The 24178-nt window shown below is 44.7% G+C and overlaps 1 protein-coding gene across 3 annotated transcripts in view; it reads left to right on the plus strand.

Moving 5' to 3' along the window:
- SPICE1 (spindle and centriole associated protein 1) overlaps nucleotides 1-24178 on the plus strand; it is a 613595-nt gene that overhangs the window by 209397 nt on the left and 380020 nt on the right. For all 3 annotated transcript variants that reach the window (XM_085621094.1, XM_085621096.1, XM_085621095.1), the window contains one exon: nucleotides 2353-2498. In XM_085621094.1, coding sequence (XP_085477220.1) covers nucleotides 2353-2498 — 146 coding nt within the window. The remainder of the gene's footprint in view (nucleotides 1-2352; nucleotides 2499-24178) is intronic.

Here is a 24178-nt window from a genome sequence, read left to right on the forward strand (position 1 = left end):
CCAACGCGAGTGAGCATCGGAGCCGCCAGAAAAGCCTCTTCTTTAAAGACTCCTCGAGAAACGAGCGGATCCGTGACTGCAAGAAAAATAGAAAACAAGAAAAAAGACGAAGAAAAGAAAAACCATGAAGAAACCAAGCCCCACAACACCCTCAACGAAAAGATCTCCCTCCGCGTTGGGTCTTGAACACACTTTTAGGAGCAAATAAGGAACAAGACTGTGTCTTACAAGAGTATTACCTGACCTGAGGAAGACCTTCGATGTATTTTAGACAGAAGTCCAACCACGAAGGTCGAAACGCATCGGCACATCTTTAACTGAGACCAAGAGCTACCATGATCAACCATTGGAAAGAAGTACCAAATGTCTAAGCATAATTAGGATGGCTTAGCCAAGAATCTCCACGTTTGTACTCTGACCTCTAAGGAGCCCCTCACTTTAAAGTGTTGAGGACACAAGGACAATAGGTCCCGATGTTAAAATTTAGTAGGGCATACAAGGTTCACCACACGGAATAATATACATGTTTCCCAATGCCTATGCATGAGATGTAAAATATAGGCAAGCACAGTCCAATAGATATATGTGATGTCTATTATGTCTATTTTGTAAAATGTATTTATATTTTCTGTTTTAAATTTATTTGCTTATCGTTTATAGTAACGTATTATCATTGTCCAAACTGTAAATATATATGTTATTGTTTCCTTTTTTGTTACCTTCAAAGATAAAGATTTGCTATAAGTAACTTACCTGGCTTTGGAGTACTGATTTGATATAACCTCTAGGGTTGTACACTCTAAATAGAAAGAGGAAAACAATAGTATTTCTTTCAACAAAGTAGGCAGGGTTCAATAATTGAACAGAAGTAGAGACCCTCTGAGCTCTCCACTGATGAAATAATCTGTAATCTATGGTCTGGAAGGCAAGGTTTTGTAGTAACTGAGATGTACGAGGCTGTGCATGGACAATGCTTAGGAGCTGTGACATTGGTAAATTAAGAGTTTCTAGTCTGACTGATGTTAAAGGGAACAGCGGTATTACTTTTAACTATATCAGTTTAGTTTAAACACCCTCTGGTAGTTGGCATCACTAATTACGTAATATCCTTGCTCAGCAGCTCACCTAGCCTATCGGAAACGTGTCTTTGTAATAGAGGATTCCACTGAAAGTAAAAGTCAATAAGAATAACTTTCATTCACCTTTCACTATGATAAAACATTTGTTGGCATGCTTAAAGAAATATAGCAACCACTATTACAGCTTCTTTGCTCTCAACAAATCTATTTCACCAGTATATTTGCAGACTTTCTTTAGGTGTTTTATTCACAAGAAATTGTCTCTGATGTTCTAACCTTTTTTCTGAGAAGTGTCTGTAAATGATAGCAATACCAATAGCACTGAGTCACTTTAATTATATTTATAACAATGACATCAAGTCAAAACTATTGTCACCAAAAGGCGGATGAGCTCTCTGTTGTATATGTTAGAAATAGATCTGCACACATTCAGTGCAACAGTGTTTGCACTCTTCAAAATACTGAAAGCTCTACAAATTTGCCTTTGACTCTGCTCTAAAGTGAACATGCTTCCAGGTCACAGTGATGTTCCTACCAGAGGGTCAAATGGCCTAGAAGACAAAGAAATGATTTTCTTTTCAAAGTGCTGCTTTCTATGCTTGCACCAGTAAGAATGCTCTTGAGGATCACTGTGTTCCTTAGAGGCACAGTCCTCCTTCTACACCGCTCCAGAGCTGGCAATTTACTAAATGCCACGTGGCCTTAACAAAAAAGGCTCTTGTGCCTTGGGGATCAAGAGGAGAACACGCCCTCGCAGGTGATTTCATGTGAGTCATTGATCAAAATCTCTTGCTTTGCCTTTGAACCTTTTTGTTACCAACAAATTTCACTGCTTTCACAATATCTTTAACATTTAATTCATTCATTGTTTATCCTCAAGTGGTGTGCTTGGTTGTTGACAGTTGAATGCTGCATTGTACAAGTTTAGTTTTCCTATCCCTCTTTCATCTTAATGATCTGAATTGGAATACCACCATATGGTGATAAATTTTTTCCAGTTAATACATATTAATGTTTTGTTCTGGTATTGTTTCAGCCAATATATTTTTTAATGGTTTAATGAGCCATTAAAGTGTCAGGGATGTTCCTGTATGTCATAGTGTTGTCTGCAGTTCTAAAATATCCGATAGTGGAGGCAAGTTATGGCATCTGTGATGAAGAGCAGGACATAGAGAAATGTTCACCTTGTGATGCGTAGTCCTCGGATTTTTTTACCATTCAAGATAGTTGACGATTTCGTTTTAGTAGTATATTTTATTATTATTTGATTTAGGATGCTCCATCTTTTGAAAGAAGAGAATACCTTGCTGGAGGCTCAACTCTTGCAAGAGAATCAGTCGCGAATACCAATCGGACAGTCCGTAACAAACCAAGACCTTCCATCAACTCCTGCTGCAGAGCTGTCCTTGGCAGGCACAGGTTAGTCCATATGTCTTCTACAGTTTATTGGGAAGTGGGCTGCACTTGTATCTCCAGCATTTTGTTCCAATTCTGCTTCTGTAGAATTGTATCGAACCCGTCAATACGTTCTGAAACTAGGTGAACGACTGTTATGAGTATACTCTGTCAAATATTAATAGAGCAAAAGAAAGTCCAATCCAACTATCTTGTTTCCTACCTAAAACTGAACTTAGTCTTCCCTTCCTGGTCCGTAATGGTATGTACTTGCTGAACAAGTGTGGCTTCTTGATGTCATTCTGATGTGCTTGCAGTCGGCACTCCTATCCATCCTTTTCAGCTCCCTTGTGCCATTACAGACCAGACCTAAGCATATTCAAATCAGTCATGGCCCTTCTCCACCATAGATGATCCAGGCTGAATTGCCATGCCACGTTCTCTGTGTAGAGGAACACAAGTAACCCCAGACAGTTTCTGGCTTCCTGGGTATTATCAGTTAGGTTTAGTCTGTGCCATATGCGGAAGGGTTTAGTACATTATGCAGCAAGAAAAGACAAATTATGCAGCGTAATGCGGCACGTTTTGTAATGGTATTACTTCATCATTATCCCATTTTCACACTTGTTAACACTGTGGACATTGGTTACATCTCATTAGTGCCAGTTTAACACCCAAATAAAGCAATAAGCAATAGAAAGGTGACCAGGAAAGCTTTACAAAGGACATTCCACGGCACAGCAACATGTATTGCTGCATTTTTTGTAACCTTTGAACCGTTTGAGCTACAAACAAATTGTTTTATGGTGTAATCTGCAGATTATGCAGCAGATGATGGATTGTGGCAAAACTATATTTACGTGAAAAACGTTACGGCCGAACAATGGCAATTCGCTCATATTTAGGTAACCCATTAAACCTAGCGAAAAGTGATGGTTAGAATGTTGGGAGTTGGGGGCTACACTGTTCCTGTTGGATTAGGGCCATGGTTTATTTGTATGAGATGTTCTTGGCTGTAGTGGCACAGCGGCTGATATTAATTCATGCATTACTTTCTTGTTTTTCTCTCTACAATTTTTTTAAGTAATGATTTCTAATTTTATTTTACTGTTTCATAATGATATAGATTTTTGTTACTAAATTCTAGAAGATGTACAGTTATCTAGATGGTCGTGTTTAAATCTGTGATTACCGGGTGCCTGGTAGATGAGTTTTAAAGAATACATGAGAAATTGGACACCTAAAGAATAATTGTTGCCAAAGTATTAGGCGTTTTCATTCTTTAAGTGTAGGTGCTCTTACTAAAGAGGAGACGTGGGTGACAGTGTGTATCTACTTAGAACTGTGCTCCATTATGCATCACTTGCTAATTCTAAGCAAAGCCATTATTCCTTATTTCTCAGTTTATCAACAGACGGAAAATACTTTCTCAAGAGAGGTTTTGGGATTTTAGTTCCCGTATACAACCAATGTCAAATTAAGTCTGCCACCTTGTTTCAAATCCTCTGTGATTTTACATTTTCTTCAGCTTTAGTGTTTTGTATATTATGTCAAAATCCAAAACCATTGTTAACAATACAAGTTTGAAGTAATTATCCCCTTTCTCTGCCCCCAACAAACACTGTATAAGATGTGCAATCTAATACATACAATCATTTCATTGAAATATTCATTTTAATGCTGCACATCTCCCCCAGAAAACTCAAAGTTTGACCACCTGCTACAATCTTTTTACTGCACCCAAATGATATCTCTGTTGTGTCATGCTCTTTCTCAAGATCCTGACAATGTCTGCCCTCGAAATATTGTATATCCTTCCAAGACCACAGAATACCCAAACCTTGTACGTGGCCATTGAAGCAAGGGTAGAGATTGGCTTTCCTAATGTTTTGGTTGTTAGTTTCTGGAGAGCTAACTTTACTGTCCAGTGGTATATAGGAAATGCTAGAGTTACTTTTCTGGATGAGGTGACCTGTAAACACACATCTGCTATGCCCATCTTTTATATTCTTGTCCTCCACAACTAATGCCTTTTGCTAATCTACTTCAGAATCAAAATTTGTATAAGCTTTTTGAAATTAGATATAATGTTCTACTGAGATTATTTGAATAGAAGTAGTTGTCATAAAAATTAAATTTGGTGTTTACCTATCAGATTGTTTTGTCCTTAAATAATAAACGCATCTTCATGAGCAAGAAAAGTAGTTATGGACAAATCACTTTATGTACAGGATATGTGGTATACTGTAATACATGACATGTCACTTTGCAGATTAGTGCTCTCCTGGCTGGCCTGATTGTGACAGAGAACACTGCTGTTCTGAAATCCCAATAATTTCCGAGGCTATGTATCATAATATGAGCAGTTTTGGATATTGTGGGTTGATTGTGGGGACTGAACATTCCTCTCCCTCTTTATCTCCCAGTTTCCACTTCAGCAATTAATGGATCTTATCCCATTAGGTTGCAAAAAAAAATCCATATTTTTTAGAATGATTGAGCATATGTAAGTACTGCATGTATGACTTTCGCAAATAAAAGGCATCACTGACAGCTGTGATTTTTGTTTTTGTTTTTAATATGCTCACTAAATAAAGTAACGGCATGTCTGCCAATTCTGCCGGGGTTGATTTTAAACTCATTCCATACGTGACAAAAAGGGTGTATGTCCCATTTACAGCCAACTATTTGCATTAAGTGGTCCAGTGTTTCTCCTACAAGAGATGTTAATCAGATTAATAACTATTAAAATAATTCCTGGCTGCTACTTTATACCTCAGAATTACTGCAAACATTTTGGCAATACATGAACTCATTTTTCTCCTCTATTTCTAAAAACATTTTTGCGAGTAAGGGATTTATGAAAAAGGTTTCTTCTTGATTGGATCTCGCTTGTAGTCATATGCTGGAATCACTCTCCCTTATCTTGCTGGCATTCCCTAGTAACAGCAGATATAAAATTAAACAGGATTAGTATTCCCTTATGCAAACAATAGTGTTTATTGTAGCACATTCACCATATTGTACAGTTTCTAGATTTCCGTCAATGAGGTCACTATATTCCGAACTCCAGTTCCTTCTAGTGGACTCTATAACTTTGATGCCTGCCACTTGTCATGTGCTTAGGAGTCACTTTGGAGGGCTCTGTTCATAATCAATGCTAATATGTTTGTATGTTCTAAATATCCCAGTTGTTCCCTGAATAGCTAGTCTTCAAGCCCAGTTGCTGCCCATTCCTTCTTGGTTGGTTGTTCCTGAGTCCCAGAAATACAGAAGATTGATCTTTCCTCATGGCTAAACCAAATGCTCCCGCCTTGCTCTGCCTGTAAACTGAAGGTAGTCATGGCAGGCAATGCCCTTGAGTAAAGCTTGTGTGGTTTTCAGTTTCATGATGTTCCTAGAAACTAAGCTGTCTGCTAGCTTTCCCAAGGTCAGGGACATAAATCCACCCTTTGCCATCACGAAGCTCCTCAGCGACGAGCCCCATTCGAGGATGATTCGGTGAGGAAACCCCTCACCCCAAAGCAAGAATCCACTAAAGATAAGCCATGTAGACTTTGTGCAGTTAGCCACTTTTGTCTATGCATTTTGTCTAAAAAGAGGCTCCTTCTTAGGCGTTACTATCTTCCTCCTACATTCCATCTCCGACACACTGACATCTAAAATGCTGTGACATCTGGCTGCTTTGCTGGCAAATTCTAGTTTTCCCACACATCCTTGTTGATGAGCGCACCCAGTCAACAGGAAAAACTAAAAGGTGCTGATTCTTGTTGACTGCTTCTACATCCACATTGTCATGTCATGCCACCACCTACTTGCAACCATTTTGACCACGATCAACTCGATTACTGTCCTGTCACGACTGGGGATTGGTAACCATCATGTACTTGTCGAGTATATTTTGTCCACTGCACTGTTGATGACCGGAGCCATGTGCACCTATGCCTCCTCTTCCATGATCCAATTGACTTAAACCATGGTCATGTTGGTGCCTATTATATTGTCTACTTTCTCGTTAACGATGCCCTCATCACCAACTTTCATCAAAACAACCCAGACGCCTTGCATACATGAGAAAAGGCCAGTAGAAAGTTCTATTTCTTCAAGGGTACTCCATCGGCAGTCCTAAGCACTAAATTGCCTGCTCGTGAGTGCCTGGGAGCACGTTAAAAAAAAAAAAAAAATCATAAATATTTTTATTCAGAAAGGCTTCTAGAAAACAACTGGCTTATCTGAAAGCTATAATAATGAAATTTCCCTTTTTTCTCAGAAGCCATTTCTAATGAAAAAATGTCATTGGAGAAAACTAGTGACAAAAAACTCTCTTCCAAATCTTTGTTAAATGAAATCTGGGGGAAAAGGCAGTGGGGGTAGCCTTATGGCATTAGATGCTGAAAACTGACAATGCTTCTTTTTGAGAATTGACATCACCAGTAACCTATCAATCCCTTTCAGTGGCTGTTATTTCAGAAGTGAATTCCAGCTCTTGTGAGCAGAATCCTGGAGCACATCCTGTGGGGATCTCTGTCCCTTCACTCTGGCCCAACTCTTTACTCAGTCTTGGCCCCCGATTAAAAGAGGAACCGATCATTCTTATCTCTGTGCAAACCTATGTTTACTCAGGGATCAGAATTATAATGAAAACAGAGTTTACGGCACCTAGTAATTGCCAGGTGTGAAGAACTGAGCTGTCTCGAAATTTTACCCTGGTACATTTCAGCAGGTCAAATCTACCAAAACATACCATGGGGAAAAAGTCTGGTAAGTACTGCAGGCATTCAGATTCATATACGAAAAGCATTGAGACCCACTTCGATCCTTTTACAGCAACCCATGCAGACTTTTCTTAGTTGCAGGCATATAGGAGGTTAGAAAGAACAAGACCAACACGAGTGGCAACCCCTTCTTTAGGCAATGCTTCTAAACCTTTTTATTTTAATCTCCAATAGAACGGTAGGTTGCAGAATCCACCATTGACAGCCTTACTGGCATTCTATCATATTGGACCAATGGGTACTTCAAGTTATCCAAGTTAGTTATGTGCTTGTATTTGTAAATGCTCTGCCAATCCCTTGCTCCTCCCCATGGCGAGTATATCTCATTCCTGTCAAAGCGATGATGTTCACTGGGCTGATCAAACTGGTATCCGTGGTAGAGAGGACCCGGGGGTCTTAATCCCGGCAATTTCTGGTTCCTATGAAGGTCCTCAGACTCTTGAATGGTTTACTCAAATGTAGAAGTTCAAAATAATGGCACTTGCTCAAGTTCTGTAGGCTGTGGATCCAAAGGACTGGAAAATGTTGAGAATCTCCGGGGTACATTCTTACATGTGCCTGTTCTACGTTCCTACAGGAAATATCCCTACTGTGTGTGTGTGGTCCATTCACTTCTAATTTACTGTGCTGCTTTTCAGACATACGTTGTGGCACATTTTCACTGGTTGGTGATACGCATATTTCCACTCCTAGATAACTGGCTGCGGAAGGCGTGCTCTGTGAGGCTAATCTTGGACCACCTACAATGGTGCCATTACTGTCCTCCCTCTGGTTTTTTATCAACACGCCCAAATCTCATCTCCAGCCAGTGCAGAGGGTTCCGTTTCTCTGGGCCAGTCTGGCGAGAGCTTCTGTTCTGGCTATTTAGGTTCTGAGGATGCTTGGGCTTGTGCATTCTTCTGTTGCCTCACACTCTCTGTCTTATGTGGCCCTTTATATGAAATATACCAGTGAGTGCGGCAGTGGAGATGCCTTTTGGACAGAATCTGCATCTCTGACAAGGGGGCTTAGAACCTTCTGGAAAGGATGATTGACATAAATCTGATGTGCAGAAAAACATTTTAATTTCCCCCATCCAGAGCTTTCAGTAGTGGGAGTTCACCTGGACAAGGTGGAGATTTGAGGTTTCTGTTCTCAGTTAGAGCACCACCACATAACTCTTCTGGAGCTGTGGGTTCTCCGTCAGATCCAAACGGTTTTTCTACCTTCTGTTAAGGGCAGATCGATCCAGGTGCTAACAGGAGAACGCACCCACCATGTGGTACTGCAACAAGCAGGATGAAATGGGGTCTTGTTTACTCTTTTTTTAAGCTTCTGAGGCTTTGGTGATGACTGGCATTTTCCTAATAGTCATTCACCTTGTGGTATCCCTCAGCATCTACAGATCTCAGCTTTCTGCTCATGAATGACATCTGAAGTGAGATGTGGCATGACGTATTGTCACCCAGTAGGGTGTACCCTCTTTAGACCACCCATCTCCTTTGAATAGTTTGTGCTCTGAAGTGTCCTTCTCAAGTGTCTTTAGGAGATGTCATTGCTTCAGGTGGGATTATGGTCTACCCCAAGCACTTCTGTTCATCCCATGGGTTTGAAAGAATGTTAGACTGAACCAAGCACAGCAGACTCTGAGCGTTTCCCAATTGGGCCAGTACAGTCTGGTACTCCAAAATTCTGCCCCAGGTCACCCGCCCTATACTTCTGCTACCTCTTTGCCTTGCAGCAGGGATAGCAGGTCTTCCCAGATTGATGCACCAGAACCTTCAGAATCTACTCCTGGGGATTGAGTGGAAATTGAATGGAACCAACTGTGGGCATTGATCTACTATTTAAGGTGCTTGCTGCCCTTCCACCCCAATAGATTTATTTGGGCTGCTCATACATGTTTGTTGCCTGGTGCAAAGAGAAGCCTTTTGATCCTTTTCAGACAGCATCGACTGATGAATTTCGGTTTGTGTATTTTTCTGACCTAGCAAGCTGGGGCCGTAGCCAAGCCGCCGACCATGATGGCCGCGCGGCAGTGAAGCACCGTAGCTAACAGCCCTTAAATTGAGGGTTTCATCTTCCAACCTTGCTCAACTCTAATTTCAATCGGGAGACTGCATCCTTTCTGCCCCCTCACCCCAAACCTCGGCTGGCCTCTCTGGGCCTGCTGTGCCGTCCCTGACTATCGAGTACTGGTGAAGGGGGTTGTGGCCTGGCCCGCCTCGGAGGCCCCGCGATGATAGGGGCTCTAGGCGAGCCTGAGGCCAGGGCTTCATTGCCTTTCTTGGTCCGACCGGCACCTAGGACCGACCTGGGCTGACTGGATCCGGATCGCATGTCAGCGGGTCTATAGGTGCTGCTTCGGCCAGCGCCAGTGGCCCTACTGTGATTGGTGCTGCAACCGTCGCTAGGGCCGCGGCGCCCATCTGAGTCCAGCCTGGAATCAACCCTTCACCAGAGCACCAGACCCACTTCTGCTGTTCCAGTGGCGGACCCTCATCTTGCTGTGGACCGTTCTGACGTGCTGCGGGGACCTACTGGGGGCAGCGGCGGGGCAGTGACTCCCGCACCTCTGCCAGAATCAGGCTGACTGCCCGTGGCGTCTGTCTGCTTGCCTGGTGACTGTCAGCCTGCCTCATACCATAGCCCTCCTCAGTGGAGCATCAATTGCCCCCAGAAAATACAGGGATTGGGGCCCCCGCCGACCAGTTTCCAAGTACCATGGAGCTCCAGTTAAGCAGTTAGTACCTTTACACATCTCCTGGTTTATCCCAGACCTGCCTGGAGGCCCCCTATCCACTTCTTAAAGCAAGCTGCTTCTACTATAGCTAGTCCTCTACTCCACACAACAAGTACCCGCCTGCAACATTGACGCTGTCTGCGCAGCTCTGTCGTTTGTGCCTCACCAGGGCCCCCTTTAGGTGCACCCCCTTCCTCCTTATCGGAGTCAGGACCTCTTGACGCTCCAGAACATCTCCAGCCCATGGAGCCTCTTTTTTTCGTTGCCAACGCTCCTCTGCAATCCTCAGTATTTGCCACCTCAGTGCCATAATGGGACGAGGAGACCCAAAACAACGCAAGCTCAGATTTGCTTGCCCGAAGTCCACCGGATGCCTCGACCCTCAGTTGGATATTGAGGATGACCATGCGGCAACTGAGCACCCTGATCACCTGGAGGATATGGCGGATCTGTGGGCTGGCTTCCGCACCACAGATGCACATTTTAGCATCCTTGCCTCCTGGCTTGCCCGCCTGGGGGGAGTGCATGGATCGGGACGGCACCCCACCTAGACGCTGCGGAGGAGTGCATCTCCAGTCAGTCAGGCACTACTACTGCTGCTCTGACACGCTGGCTGGAAAAGACAGAACACCTCATGAAAGTGGTCGCTATTAAAAACAAGGATTTAGAGGCGTGATCCCGTTGGAATAATAAATGCATTGTTGGCCTGGTGGAGCCTTCCAACATGGGGTGCCCTGAACATTTCGTAGAAATACGCTGGCAGATCTGTTTGGCACACAACAATTCTCGTCTGCCTTTGTGATAGAGAGGGGACACAAAACACTGGGCCTCCGCCCTCCACCGGTAGTCCCGCCCCATCGTGGCTTGTTTTTTAAACTACAGGGACCGCAACGCCATACTACACCTAGCCCTGAAAAAACCTCTCTGCAATATCAGGGCGCCACTATTTCAATCTACCCTGACTTCACATTAGTGGTGCAGGAGGCCCGATGAAAATTTAAAGATGCGAAGGCATTACTTAGAAAGCATTGTCTAAAGTATGACTTGTACCCAGTGAGGCTCCAAGTACTGGTTGATGGCAAACCACGTTTTTTTGATGCTCCTGCTGAGGTCCATACTTTCTGCAAATAGCTGGGCACCGGCGGACCGTCCCCGAGCCTCATTATTCCAGAGCAGAGTTCTACGAATCATAACCTGCCAGCTAGTGCTGAACTTTTCCCACCCAGCTAACCTGTTGTTACCTGGCTGTTCTTCTTTCATTCTTTTACTATCCTCACACTGTGAAGTATTCCGTCACCTACCTTCTCCCTCATGGGACACCTTCCCTCCCTCTCATTTGCTGATTTGTTTAGTATCCTCCTTCCATACTGGGCATCGAGCTCCGCCGCATTGCCCACTCCTCGAGGATGATTCCTTTCTTGACAAGTTGGGACTTCTATTTGTTGGATTGGCTTTTTGGGGATTCACTGGGTTTTCTTTGCCTGGTGGGGAGGGGGGAACCTGGGAATTTCACTGGAATTGGTATAATTCTCTATCTTTATATTTCTGTTCTTCCTCTCTTTTTAGCAAACAAGATGAGACCGATTGTTAAACACTTTTTACATCTTGATAAACATGCCCATCATTCACGTTCCATTGATTGGGGACTTTAGAAAATGGGTAGACCTGGCATTCCTCACCGGGAATGTCCTGGACTAAACAATCCGTGCAAGGGCAAATTGGTACTATCGTATCTATAATGGCACAGTATAAAAATTGCTTTCCTACAAGAAACTCAACTCACCCCACAGACATCCCTGGCATTTGCACCACAATGGGGACCCCACCGTCACTTTGCCAACTATAGCTCCTACTCCTGGGGCGTCTTTGTACCTATACATAAAAGAATACCTATTCACCACCATTCTACCATTGCAGACGACCAAGGCTGTCACCTGTTGGTTACGTGGACTATACTGGGGAGGCAAATCCTCTTCTTGAATATATATGCTCCAAATTTTGACAACCCCCTTTTTTTCCAGAACATATATACCATGTTGGGCTCGTCTGACACCGATGTTATTTTAGTGGGAGGGGACCTGAATTTGCTGCTTGAACCCCGCCTTAGACTCCTCAAGCACTAGCGCGGGAGGTAAGCAACGCTCCTTGCACACTCTTCGAGATATCATACATACATATATCCTCCTAGATGTTTGGTGCCATCAACACCCTACAATCCCTGGCTACACCTTCTACTCTGCTCTACACACAGTGTGGACACAACTAGACTATTGGTTTATTTCGGCAGAAGGAAGCCCGTGGCTCCATGACATACAAGTCCTCCCACACACCCTTTCCGATCACGCACCAATAAGACTGCTACTCACCCTTCCCTATGGCGGGGATGGGAACGCCGCTGGTCCTTCCCCACCTCCTCTTTGTTGGACGAAGTTTTTCGGACTGAGCTTCAGGACGCCATAACGGAGTATTTCGAAATCAATACTGGAACTGTTAGTCAATGTTCTGTACCATGTAATGCCTGTAAGGCATACATCCGCAGGATCTGTATATCCAAACACACGGGAGTACTGCATGCTCTCCGCGATAGCCTGGCACGAATAAAGGCTGAACTCCCGGCATTGACAGACAGAATGCCCCCCTCCTCTCTACTTCTTCTCTACATAGACTAGTGGTCCTTATGGAGGGATTTTATGATCTTGCTGAGAGGGAAGGCACGTTACTAGGTAAACACAATGCAGTTGGAAGATACGCTGATGGAGAACATTCGTACGTCTATTGAGGCCCCCCTCGTGGCCGGGGTATATTACCTAACTCTGCTTGGACGATGGCTCCTAAGTTACGACAAACCAAGAAATCATTTGAGAATTAGTTTCATTCTATAAATCCCTCCACACAACTGGCCCCTGATACCACTGCCCCACTGGCTTACCTCAAGGAGGTTGCCATGGTCTGGCTTACTACAGGCCAAGCCCAATTTTTAAATGAGCCATTCACAGCTGAAGAAAACGCTCAAGCAATTGACTCTCTGGATGTCTTGAAGGTCCCTGGGTTTGATAGCCTTACGGGCACTTTCTACAAAACCTATACATCTATTCTGATTCTCAATCTATTGGAGGTTTAACCAGAGACCCTGGACAAAAGGGTCCTTTCACCTTCTATGCGTGAGGCAGCCATTCCCTTATTACTCTAGGCCGGCAAAGACCCTACCCATTGTTCATCCTATAGCCACTATCCGTACTCAAAGTCAACAACAAAATCCTCGTCAAAGCCATGGCCAACAGACCGTCGTTGCTGCTTGAACAAATTCTCTCTCCCATCCAAACTGGATTCATACCACACAGATCTACCTTGCTTAATCTCCGTGCTGTCTTCTCTGTATTGAACAGAGTCTCCCCTGAGACACCTGCGGTGGGGGTGCTAATGGACGCAGAGAAGACGTTTGATTTGCTAGAGTGGCCACGCAATGTTACAAAAACTCTGTTTTCCCGTGGGGTTCACCTCCCTTGTCTCTTTTATACTCCAACCCCACCACTCGTATTCGTATTAATGGCTCCATATCAGGCCCTTTCCATATCTCCCAAGGCACCAGGCAAGGCTGCCCCTTGTCGCCCCAATTATTCATAATTGCCATGGACCCCCTACTTTGGCACTTACAGGAACACCATATGCACAGGGGCCTTCAATTTAAAACAGGGCCTCTTCTTATGTCCATGTATGCCGATGACATACTATTAGTTGTCAGGCATCCGTCGGACAATTTAGTCCCTCTAGTATGGGAAATCATTAGATTTGGCTGCTTCTCAGGTTTATGCATAAACTGGGAAAAGTCTGGATTGTCACCCCCATCCCCACCCCCCCTTACCGATGCCACGACTCCTCAAAATTGCAAATACCCTTTCCGGTGGTCAGCGGACACCGTTAAGTATCTGGGCATTGTTCTACATAGGAACAAAGAACAAATAATCCGCTTAAATTCCGGCCCCGACTCTCAGCACAAATAGAGCACTGGATAAGGCTCCCTCTCGCCGTAGCAGGCCACATTGCCATTATCAAAATGGTGGTTCTTACCAGATTCTTAGATGTATTCTTAAACATCCCTATCCCTCTAACAAATCCCTTCTTTGCCCTCCTGCGTAGCCTTCTTTTAAAATTAGTGTGACTGGCCGTAGACTCAGAGTTGCCAGGGATACCCTCACTCTCCTGTATCACCGAGGCAGTTTCGCCGTCCCTGATTTTCACATCTTTTTTGTGGTTGCCCAGGCCTAATATGCATACTCATGGTACCACCCTGATGCTCGCCTATCTTACATCAAACCAGAACAGTACTTGGCAGACCCCATACCATTAAATGCCCTATTACTACATGGTATTCGGCTGGACCCAACAGATGTTCGGACACTATCTACCACTTGTTGGGCATGGCACAAACTCAGTGGGACACTGGGTCGCATCTTCTTATATTCCCCCATTCTCCCTCTCTCATCAAACTTGTGGTTACCACGAATGTCTAAAAAGCTGGTACAACGCATCATGAGTACACATAATATTTACACCTTTCGCGATCTATTCCCTGACGGAAATGCACTGACACATACTGTGGATACCTTATCTGCGAACATTACGGCCATGGACGGGTTTATTTTTACCAGGATACACAGTACACTACAGTCACATATGCCCTCCTACCCCCTCCCACTGGATGATTTTGTCCCGCTCACTCTTTCAATAGCAGACCCGGACGGGTCAAATTTGGTCATCAAGCTATACCACACGTGCATGGCTCTTAAGCTCTCTCACGACAACAGGGTGGATGGACGCTGGGAGACTGATTTGGAACACCCCATCACTGATGAGGAATTGGCTTATTGCTGTGCACAAATTAAGAGTATTACCCAATCATCGCTATGAACTACTCCATTTTCGTTTCTTACACAGATCTTACACCACCCGTTCTTGGCTTGCCAGAATCGACCCCTCTAGATCCTCCCATTGCCCGAAATGCCATTCACCTGACGCAGGCTTTCCACATAGGACCTGGACCTGCCCCGCCATTGCCAAGTACTGGACGGTGTATTTGACATTCTATCGCAGATGATTTCATTTACCCATATCCCCTCCCTATTTATGGCACTTCTGGGCAACGTCTCCTCTATTCCAAAGAATGTCCGCAGACTAGCTTCTATTGCTCTGCTACTAGCAAAAAGAGAGATTACACTGCACTGGGGCAGAGCCATATGTCCTACCACCAGAGCATGTCTTACTGCGACATGATGAGCGAGATGCCACGCTGCAACCCCATCTGCCCGGCCCAAGGATTTCTGGCATCCATTCCCATCTTATCTGCTCTCCCTAGCCACTGACACCCTGTCCTCAACCCCACTAACACCCATAGTCACACCAGTCTCTGATCGTACCAATTAGGGCTCCAATGTTTGATTTTACTCAAATGTTTCACCACTCAATTTCTACTATAAGACTTCACTCTCTATGTTCCTCCTTCAATTATTTAATGCAACAGGATCATCAATATGATTATCGCCCCTATATACCAATGCATCAGGATGTATGTTTATCCTTTTATTGTGGTATTCATAATCTCAGCACTGCTTTCTTTTATGATCTTTTGTGTTATGTCCTTCGTTGGGAATCTATGAAAATCATTAAATACAGCTTTAAAAAACATAAATAGCAAGGCTTTGTGTAGGCATTGTTAAGGGTTACTTACTGCCCTTTGGGTTTTCCTTGGTTTGGCTGATCATACCTCATTAATCAAACCACCCATAGGGAGCGTTTTCTAAAAGGGCCTTTACATATGTTTTTCCCTATCCTTTTCATTATGCTTCGGTGGGATTTCAATTTGAATTTTTACTTGCTCCTTTCAAGCCTCTTCAAAGTTGTAGACTGAGAGTTATATCTGAAGTCCTTGTTTCTCATTGCCATCAATTTGCATGTTGCGTCACTGAGCTGCAGGCCTTTTCAATTCGGCCTCAGTTTGCTACTTTTTTTTTACCTGACAAACTGGTGCTTGAGACGCAGGCATCAGTGTCACCTGTTGACATGGGGCATTCGCCATGCTTCCTAGGTAATGTTTTCAGCCACATGCCTCTAAAGAGTTTGAAAGGCTACACAGGCTGGATTACCTGCTGTGCTCTTAGTTTCTGCATTGATAGAATTAAGATGTGGCAGGTGGATCATCAGCTGTTTGTTAGATTCGCCGGTCTGAAGAAAGGAAAGGCAGTCCAGAAACCAACCTTGTCCCGAGGAATTGGCCTCTGCATCAACCTGTTATACCCTGACCAAAAAGGATCCTCCAGTGGGCCCTCTGCTGCATTCTATCATAGCAAAGACTGGGACTACAGTTATAGCAGTGCTTAATTTGTAAAAATGTATGTGCAAGGACACTGTAGCCTGCACCACCCATACCCTGCCAGCGCTGCCAATGACAGTACCAACAGAACACCAAGCCATCACACTTCTACAAGTGTGACAATTCAGACTATTTTAGGCCACACAAAAATATAATAATGGCATGAGAGGCTGGTATTATTCATTTTCAATGTATATTGACTTAACACGGTTTTTGTGCTCATCTGAAAATTAAACAGATAGCGCCACCATGTGGTGGACTGTGACTAGAGCCGGTGCTGACCATTAAGTGCCGGTGCCGAGCCCCAGAGATCACCGGCTCAAATTAAGCACTGAGTTATAGTACAGGGTGTTCTGGTTTTCGACATCTGCCAGGCACCTATATGCGCCTCTATTCTTGCTTTCAGCACACACCACTGCATTGGTTCACAAATACGCAGAAAGGGTCTTTTTGCCTGCTCAGACCTGCATGACATTTTGGTGTAAAGTCCTGTGCCCAGACCACCTCCTTGTAGGGTGTATTGCTTTGGTATTGTGTAGTTAGAAGTATCCATTAGAAGAATAAATTACCATTGTCGATTCTTTCTGATGGATACTGTAACTGCTGATTCTTCACTGTCTACCTATGTCTTTGTTCTGTAGAGTGAACGTTTAGGTATTAACAATGTCTCATGTTTCCTGTTGCATATGGACAGTGAAATTTTGTCATCTACCCTCGATATTCTTGGGCATGAAATATTTAAAGCTTACAGTGATGTCAGTGTGCCTGGGTGGTGTCTTTATGCAGCTCAGTATTTTCATGTCTGTTGGACTACCTGTTGGCACAACGGAGCTATTGCAAGAGAGTTCAGGTCCAGTTTAGTGTCTGGGAAGATTCACAAGGCAAGTAATCTACAGCTAGCTAGAGTATCTGCCAGAAAGAGCTTTACTGAAGATAAAGTACGTATTCATCTAGCTGCTATTTCCAAATATTTAAAAAGACCAAAGTGTTCACCCTGGTCACTTCCAGAATAGTGAATTCATTGAGGACTCAATAACTTTTCCACCAGCAACAAAGCTTGCTTCATCATGAGAGCTGTAGGAAATTAATCTTTCCTGCATGGTCAATCCAGATTTTTCACCTTTTGCTGGACCCTATTTGTGCTGGCTTTAGAGCTCTGTGCACTTTACCCCTGCTAACCCGTAGTAGAGAGCCTGTGCTCCCACTTTAAACCTGGTCAAATTGATATATTCCTAATTGGTATATTTAATTTACCTCCAAGTCCCTAGTATATGGAACAAATGGTCTGTAAGTTTAATGCCACTAGTAGACTGCATCGCCTATTGTGCCAGCTACTTAGTGACCGTGAAAAACAGGGCTTCAGGCCTACCATTAAAGCCTGACTGTAGCAGTTCAAACACTGCTAGTTGACCTGTCAAAAGAAACTCATTTGACAGGTCAAAAGTCAAAGTCTCCCCTTTAAATATTGATAAATCACATCTATGTTAGACTTGCGGTGCACAAGACAGGCTGCATGATATTTAAAAGTAGGATATGTAGACGTTTAATGTTAACATGCCCTTACAGTGACTATCACCCAAAAGCTATTTTTCGGTGTGGTAGGCCTAGCTGTGTTGTCTAGAAAACCAGAGTACAGATTAAAATCATAATACTGTATTTTGTGAATGGGATTAACAAAAAAAATCAATAACTATTTGTAGTAATTATTGAAAATCCAATTCAGTGGTGAAGTTGGATTTTAATAAATATTAAGGAAAAGTTACTTTTGGAAAGATACCTCTTTCTGGCCTGAAGTTCCTGAACGCAAATGTGCATTTGCTCTTAAACTTCTCCCACCCAGGGATTAGCATTTGAAGAAGTGTGAAAAGAGTGTGAAATGCCTCCAAAGAGCAAACAATAAGGATGTTTCCTCCCAAAATTTGTAGGGTGGTGACTGTGACCATCCTTTTTTTTTTTTTTTTTTTTTTCTACGTTAGTGACCAATCCAACTTGGGTGTCAAAGCCTGCCCGACAGGTCTGCTGGATTTACTTTTATCATTTTGGGATGCACTTGGAAAGCTGAGAAAAGTATGTCAAAACAATTCTTCTGTATCCACTGTCTGATTGCCAGAGAACCCTGCTTTGTGCTACTAGACTTCTGTCTCTGGGTTTATTATGACTATTGTCGCTGCTTCAAACTGGACTTTAGTGTGAGATGTGGCACAACACCAGGATTACCTCAGAACACTCCCCAAACACACCCCCAACACTCAGAGCCCAAAGTTAATGTGATCAAAGACTTTCATCATCCTGAAAATGCCCAAAGTGGTAAGCCCCAGGAACTTTTACTCCATTGGTTAGTCTAAAGAAATGTCTCTTTTTGTATGGTCACCCCCACGTTTTTGAACTGATACTGCTGTTTTTTTGGACTCTGAAAGTGCACTGAGACCTGCTACCAGACCTCCGTGCCAGTGCCATGACCCTAAAACGTATGTCGAAATGTCTGATATTAGAATGGCATAGGCTAACTTACTTGTAACCTCCTTGTATATGGTACCCAGGGCATGTAAGTTAGAGGGTCCCTCCAGGGATTGCAGCACTGGTTGTGCCACCCTGGACTTGACCGTAGTAAAACACGTCTCCTAGTCCACCATTTCACACTGTAAGAGCAGTTTTAAACACTAGCCCAACTTTGCCATTCAAAACAATGGCAAAGCCAAGCCTCCCTTTGCAATATGTGTAAATCACCCCTAAGGCAGGACTTCCGTGCCCAAGGCAGGTTGCAGCATATTTCATGGGCAGAGCATGTAGATACATGTTCTGGCAGTAAAAATGCAAAATGTACTCCATAAAGACTTGGTAGCCGCATTGGCGAGCACAGTTACACAATGACCCATCAGCTGTGCTAACTCTGGAAAGGTACGACCAAAGTTAATACTGCAAGGTATCAAACTACTCATTACATTCATTTTGACTTGAGAACTTGTAACATGTGCAACATTTTTAAAGTTATCACTTTGTTGCCCTTAACTCTCCTGTATTCCTGCACAAGGTTTGTGCCTGAGACCGCTTTCTGCCCTTCTGGGCACGCATGTTAATGACTCCCAGCAAAAGACACAATAGGGCCACTTTTGAAGAGCAGTGGGAAACACTTGGGAGAAGGACTGTCCTATTGTTGCGGTAGACAGGCTGGCACTCAGGAAAGAGAGTGAAAACCAACTGCCAAACTGTTTTTTTCAGGGACGTGTAGTCCTCTTGGTAGTCTCACCACTTTGGTGGGCTGTGGAGCTCCACATGCTGATAGAGGGGTCCTGCCAAGTTGGGAGTGGGCAGAATGGGGCATCTTTGGATAGCCAGATGCCACACCTTGCGGGAAGTGGTATTCAGGAGGTAGGGAACATAGTAGCCCATTGGCTACTGGCTGCGTCTACCTTGATGGCATTTTCTGGGCATAAAAGGGCACCCCTGGCACCCTAAAAGCAGACCTCATCTGGACTAGAAGGACGACGAAAGGAAGACCCCCCTACTTCACAATGGAACCGGCAAAGATGGACTGCACCTGCTGAACCAGGTGGCTAGCAATGGAGAGGGACTATGCCTGCTGTGTCCTGTTTGTGGAGAAGTCTTCTCTGGAGCCCAGCCGTAGCCAGGGACTCAGAGGTTCAGTTGCCTGTTGTCATGTTTTAAGCACAGGTCCCAAATCTTCAAGCCACTGGTTCTCATCGCTGTGGAGCACCAGAGATCAGGACACAACATTCAAAGTTTCACCTGAGTTCGCTGAACCAAGGAGAGTCTTTGGAGTGCAGCGTGGTTGCCCAGAAGGCGAGTTATTGTCCAAGGAATAATTCCACAATGACCACAATACTGGATGACTGGTAGCCCAGAGGCGACTGGTCTTCTGCCAGGACCAAGAGTACTTAGAGGGGCATAGACTCCAGTGGCCAGGGTCGCCTCACCAAACCGGTGGACTGAGGAGTAGCTGAAGGAAGACCCCATCGACCGTATCACATCTACAACATCTTTGCGCATCTTCAGCATCCTGTATTCCTTGCTTCAAGACCACTCCATAGGAACCTACAGAAGAAGGATAAAAGTGCCTGGAATTTGCTGGAGACTGCTCCTATCTTCGAGGTAACTGTTTCTGATGACCTTGCTGGTCCCGCTGACAGGCTCCCTGCATGCGTTGATCACCTGAAGTACCTTTAAGTAACTGCATTGATACTTGGAAACATTTGTTGAATTTGCTAATGCTTCTTTGCGGTTAAGTGAAAAAGGCCTTATTTATTATCCCTTGTAAGTTTTATATCTCAGGAAACCTCTAGTGGTTCTTTTTTGTTGGACTGTCTAAAAATACGTGAAAATACAATCTATTTTGGTAAATCTGATAGAGATATCTAGCCGCAGATTCCTTACCTTTTGAATTTCCTAGGTGTCAGACTGGATCCGTAAGATTTTTCTTTGAGCAATACCCCTGCGCTCCGGTAGGTGGCATCGGTCGGCTCCACGTGACATTGTCTGCATCACCTGCACTGTTGTGATGTGCGCGCCACCTTTATAGGCACCACCTAGGCACGCTGACGTCCGTTCTTTTCTTTCTGCGCCAGCCAACGCAGAACTGTGAAGAGAGCTGCCCAAATCACTTTTTGACAGCTAGTTTTCAACGTTTTGTCAACAGACCCCCCCCCCCCCCCCCTTTATTGGTGTGTAGGTTTTTCCTCATGTCCAAGAAGGCTTCCGGGTTTAAACTGTGACGCCGGTCATCGCAACGTGTCGGTGACAGACGTACGCCTTGTTTGTCTCTGGTGCCTGGTGCGTGACCACGACTCAGTCATGATCCAACTGCCGGGCCATGGCTCAAAGCTTTGAGGAAGCGGTCCCTAAAGCTGCTTGCGGCTGGTACTCACACCATGTGGTTCTCCTCTGAAGTTTCTATCACCTTCCCAGTCAAGAGGAAGGTCTGGGCACCTATCCGGGAGTCCTAAGTCTTCATCCTCCCACTCAAAGTCGTCAAGTCGGTCAGGGAAGAAGCACAAAAGAACATAAGACGTCAAAGTGTCCTTCGACTTCTTCCCGTCCATCGGCCGACATGACAGGAGGAGTCTCGGCGTTCTAGGCCTTGTTCTGCTGAACCTGCGCCTGGGGAGGCTCCACGCTTCCCTGCCTTCCTGGGAGCCGGAGTGACTCCCCGTCCAGCTCAAAAAATTCATGACACCATGTGCCCCTCATATTTGGGCAGCCTGACCCTACCGGTGCGCCTTCGGGCTCCGAAGGCTCAGAGGGGGCTCCATCGGGTTCCGCACCGATCGCCCCGGCCTCCATGACCCCTTCCATGGATCAGATGATGGATCTGGCTTACACCGTTGGTGCCATTGTGACCTTCTCCGGCGCTGAACCCGACACCGAGACTCCTGATGCTGCCAGCGCCCCCTTCCTGGCAGCCCCAACCCCTTTCTCATCCCAGACAACCCAGAGCCGGATCAGCACCAACTGACGCAGATACCGGTGCCAACAGAACCCTTGGAGTAACATCTGACTGCAGAAGTAGGGTATGGTTGTTTTTCCTGCTACTTTCTGATCCCGAAAAAGGACAAAGGTCTTCATCCAATCGTAGATCTGCGAGCCCTCAACTACTTCCTCAAAAAGGATAAGTTCAAGATGCTCACCTTGGCTCAGGTCTTGTCTCCCTTGGACCCAGGAGACTGGATGGTAGCATTGGACGTGCAAGACACCTATTTTCACATTCCCATCCCACCTGGTCAACGACGCTACCTGTGGTTTACGATAGGCCACAAGCATTTTCAGTTCACCGTGCTCACCTTTGGCCTTACTAGCACCCCTCAGGTGTTCACCAAGGTGATGGTGGTGGTCGCAGCTCATCTGCGCAGATCAGGGGTGCCAGTCTTTCCCTATCTCGATGACTGGCTGTTGAAGTCCGGCTCATCCAGGCTGTTGTCTCCCATTGTCAGGATCCCTAGCTCCAGTCCCAAAAAGATTCGCAAACGATTACACACTAGTGATCATTCAGGGTTGAAAACCAGGCGTCAGTGGTCGAGTTGTTGGCAAGTCCGCAACTCCAAGATGGCCGCTAAGGTGCTGGGGTCTGCGGTCTAGTTGATTACAAGATTCTGGAGCGAGTTGATGTGACGCGCGCACACCTGAAGCATTGCACACTTCACTTAAGCGTTTCCACAGAGAAGACAGAATTTAAGAGCGTCCGTAGTTTAAGGCATTAATACCCTTAGTGCTCGAGTTTTAAGAGAGTTTATCAAGCGTCCTAGTTAGTCATAGAACCACAATAGATACCCGAGGTGAGAGAAAGAAGTCATTCAGAATCTCCGAGCAGAAATACCTATCGACATCCTGACAGAGCTTCGTTGTTCTTGCCTTCGAGTCAAGTGGCGAAGCTGGTAAACCTGCGAAGAAAAGAAGAGGAATTAAGCTAAGTGAACTTCTGAGAGAATTTCTAGAGTGATAAGATATAATAAGTAAATGTAAGAATACCAAGACGTTAAGGTAGAGTCTTACTAATGACAGCAGATTTGAAGACTCAGGAACTTGTAAGAAATAAGAGAAGATTAATGATTTTTTGGTTGCGAGAAGTCCTAAGAGATACGACATCAATAAGACATTAAAGACAGTAAAAGAAAAGATAAAAGTAATACCTGAGGAGAATAATCCCGTATAGAACTTGTACTGAGAATTCCTGTGGAGAGAAGCCAAACCAAGAAAAAATAAAGAGACAAGAAAGAAACAATCTAAAAGACAATAGATTAAAACATAAGAAAGAAGCAACGACATATTAAGAGAAAAACCCAGTTATCTCACATCTGGTAGGTTAAAGACTAGGAGGGGGACACAATAGGAAACAAGGAATAAATAGGTAATAACAATTAAATGTTTTATAGGAAAGAAGACCAACTCGAACCAGAGTGAGAAGAAGGCAGCATAGAGCCAAGGAGAGGGGCACAGAGTTTTAGGATCTTGGGTAGGTAGCAAATCAAAAGGAAAAAGTAGAAGCAAGAAGTAGGAAAGAGTAGAGGAGGGTAAACAAATAATTGTCGTGTGCTTAGTTTTTCTAGGGAGACATCAGCTAGCCAGATCAAAGGCGGAAGAAGGTTTCCAGATAGAAAAATCAGAAGGTCCAGAACCAGTCTCTCTTATTGTTTATTATTTTATCCACTTTCCCCCTTCCCCCTTACTGATCAGTTAGCGCCAAGTATTCCTTTGGGGCTGAGTGGTTGGTAGTGGGAGTTGGGAAGCAAGCAACTTCTGTTCCTGTGCAAGACTACAGTAACCAGCGAGAAGCTGAAGGTGAGCCCTGACACCCATCTCCAGACTACAGGGAACCTTCTACATTCGCTGGGGTTCACTATGAAGATGCCAAAGTCACGCCTGACTCCCTCTCAGACTCTCCCTTTCATCTGAGCTGTTCTAGACACAGTGCAGTTTTGGGCCTATCTGCCTGAGCGGATTTTCAGGCTGAAACCGATGTTTCAGCCTCTATCCTGGAGTTTGGTGAGAATGACTCTGAAGCTGCTGGGCCTCATGACCTCCTGCATCCTGCTAGTGACACATGCCAGATGGCATATGCTGGCTCTGCATTGGGACTGGAAGTTCCAATAGGCACGGCATCAGGGGAATCTCTCCGACATGGTCCAGATCTTGGAGGGAACTGTACAGGAACTGCAGTGGTGGCTGATCAACCGTGATTGGGTCAGAGGCAGACCCCGCTCCCGTCCCCAACCAGATCACACGGTAGTGACAGATGGGTAACACCTGGGATGGGTGGCCATCTCGGAGAGATGGAGATCAGAGGACTCTGGTCTCCAGCGGAATCTGGACTCCACATCAGTGTGCTCTA

This window comes from Triturus cristatus, chromosome 8, assembly GCF_964204655.1.
Source record: "Triturus cristatus chromosome 8, aTriCri1.1, whole genome shotgun sequence".
In the NCBI taxonomy this organism is placed as follows: Eukaryota; Metazoa; Chordata; class Amphibia; order Caudata; family Salamandridae; genus Triturus; species Triturus cristatus.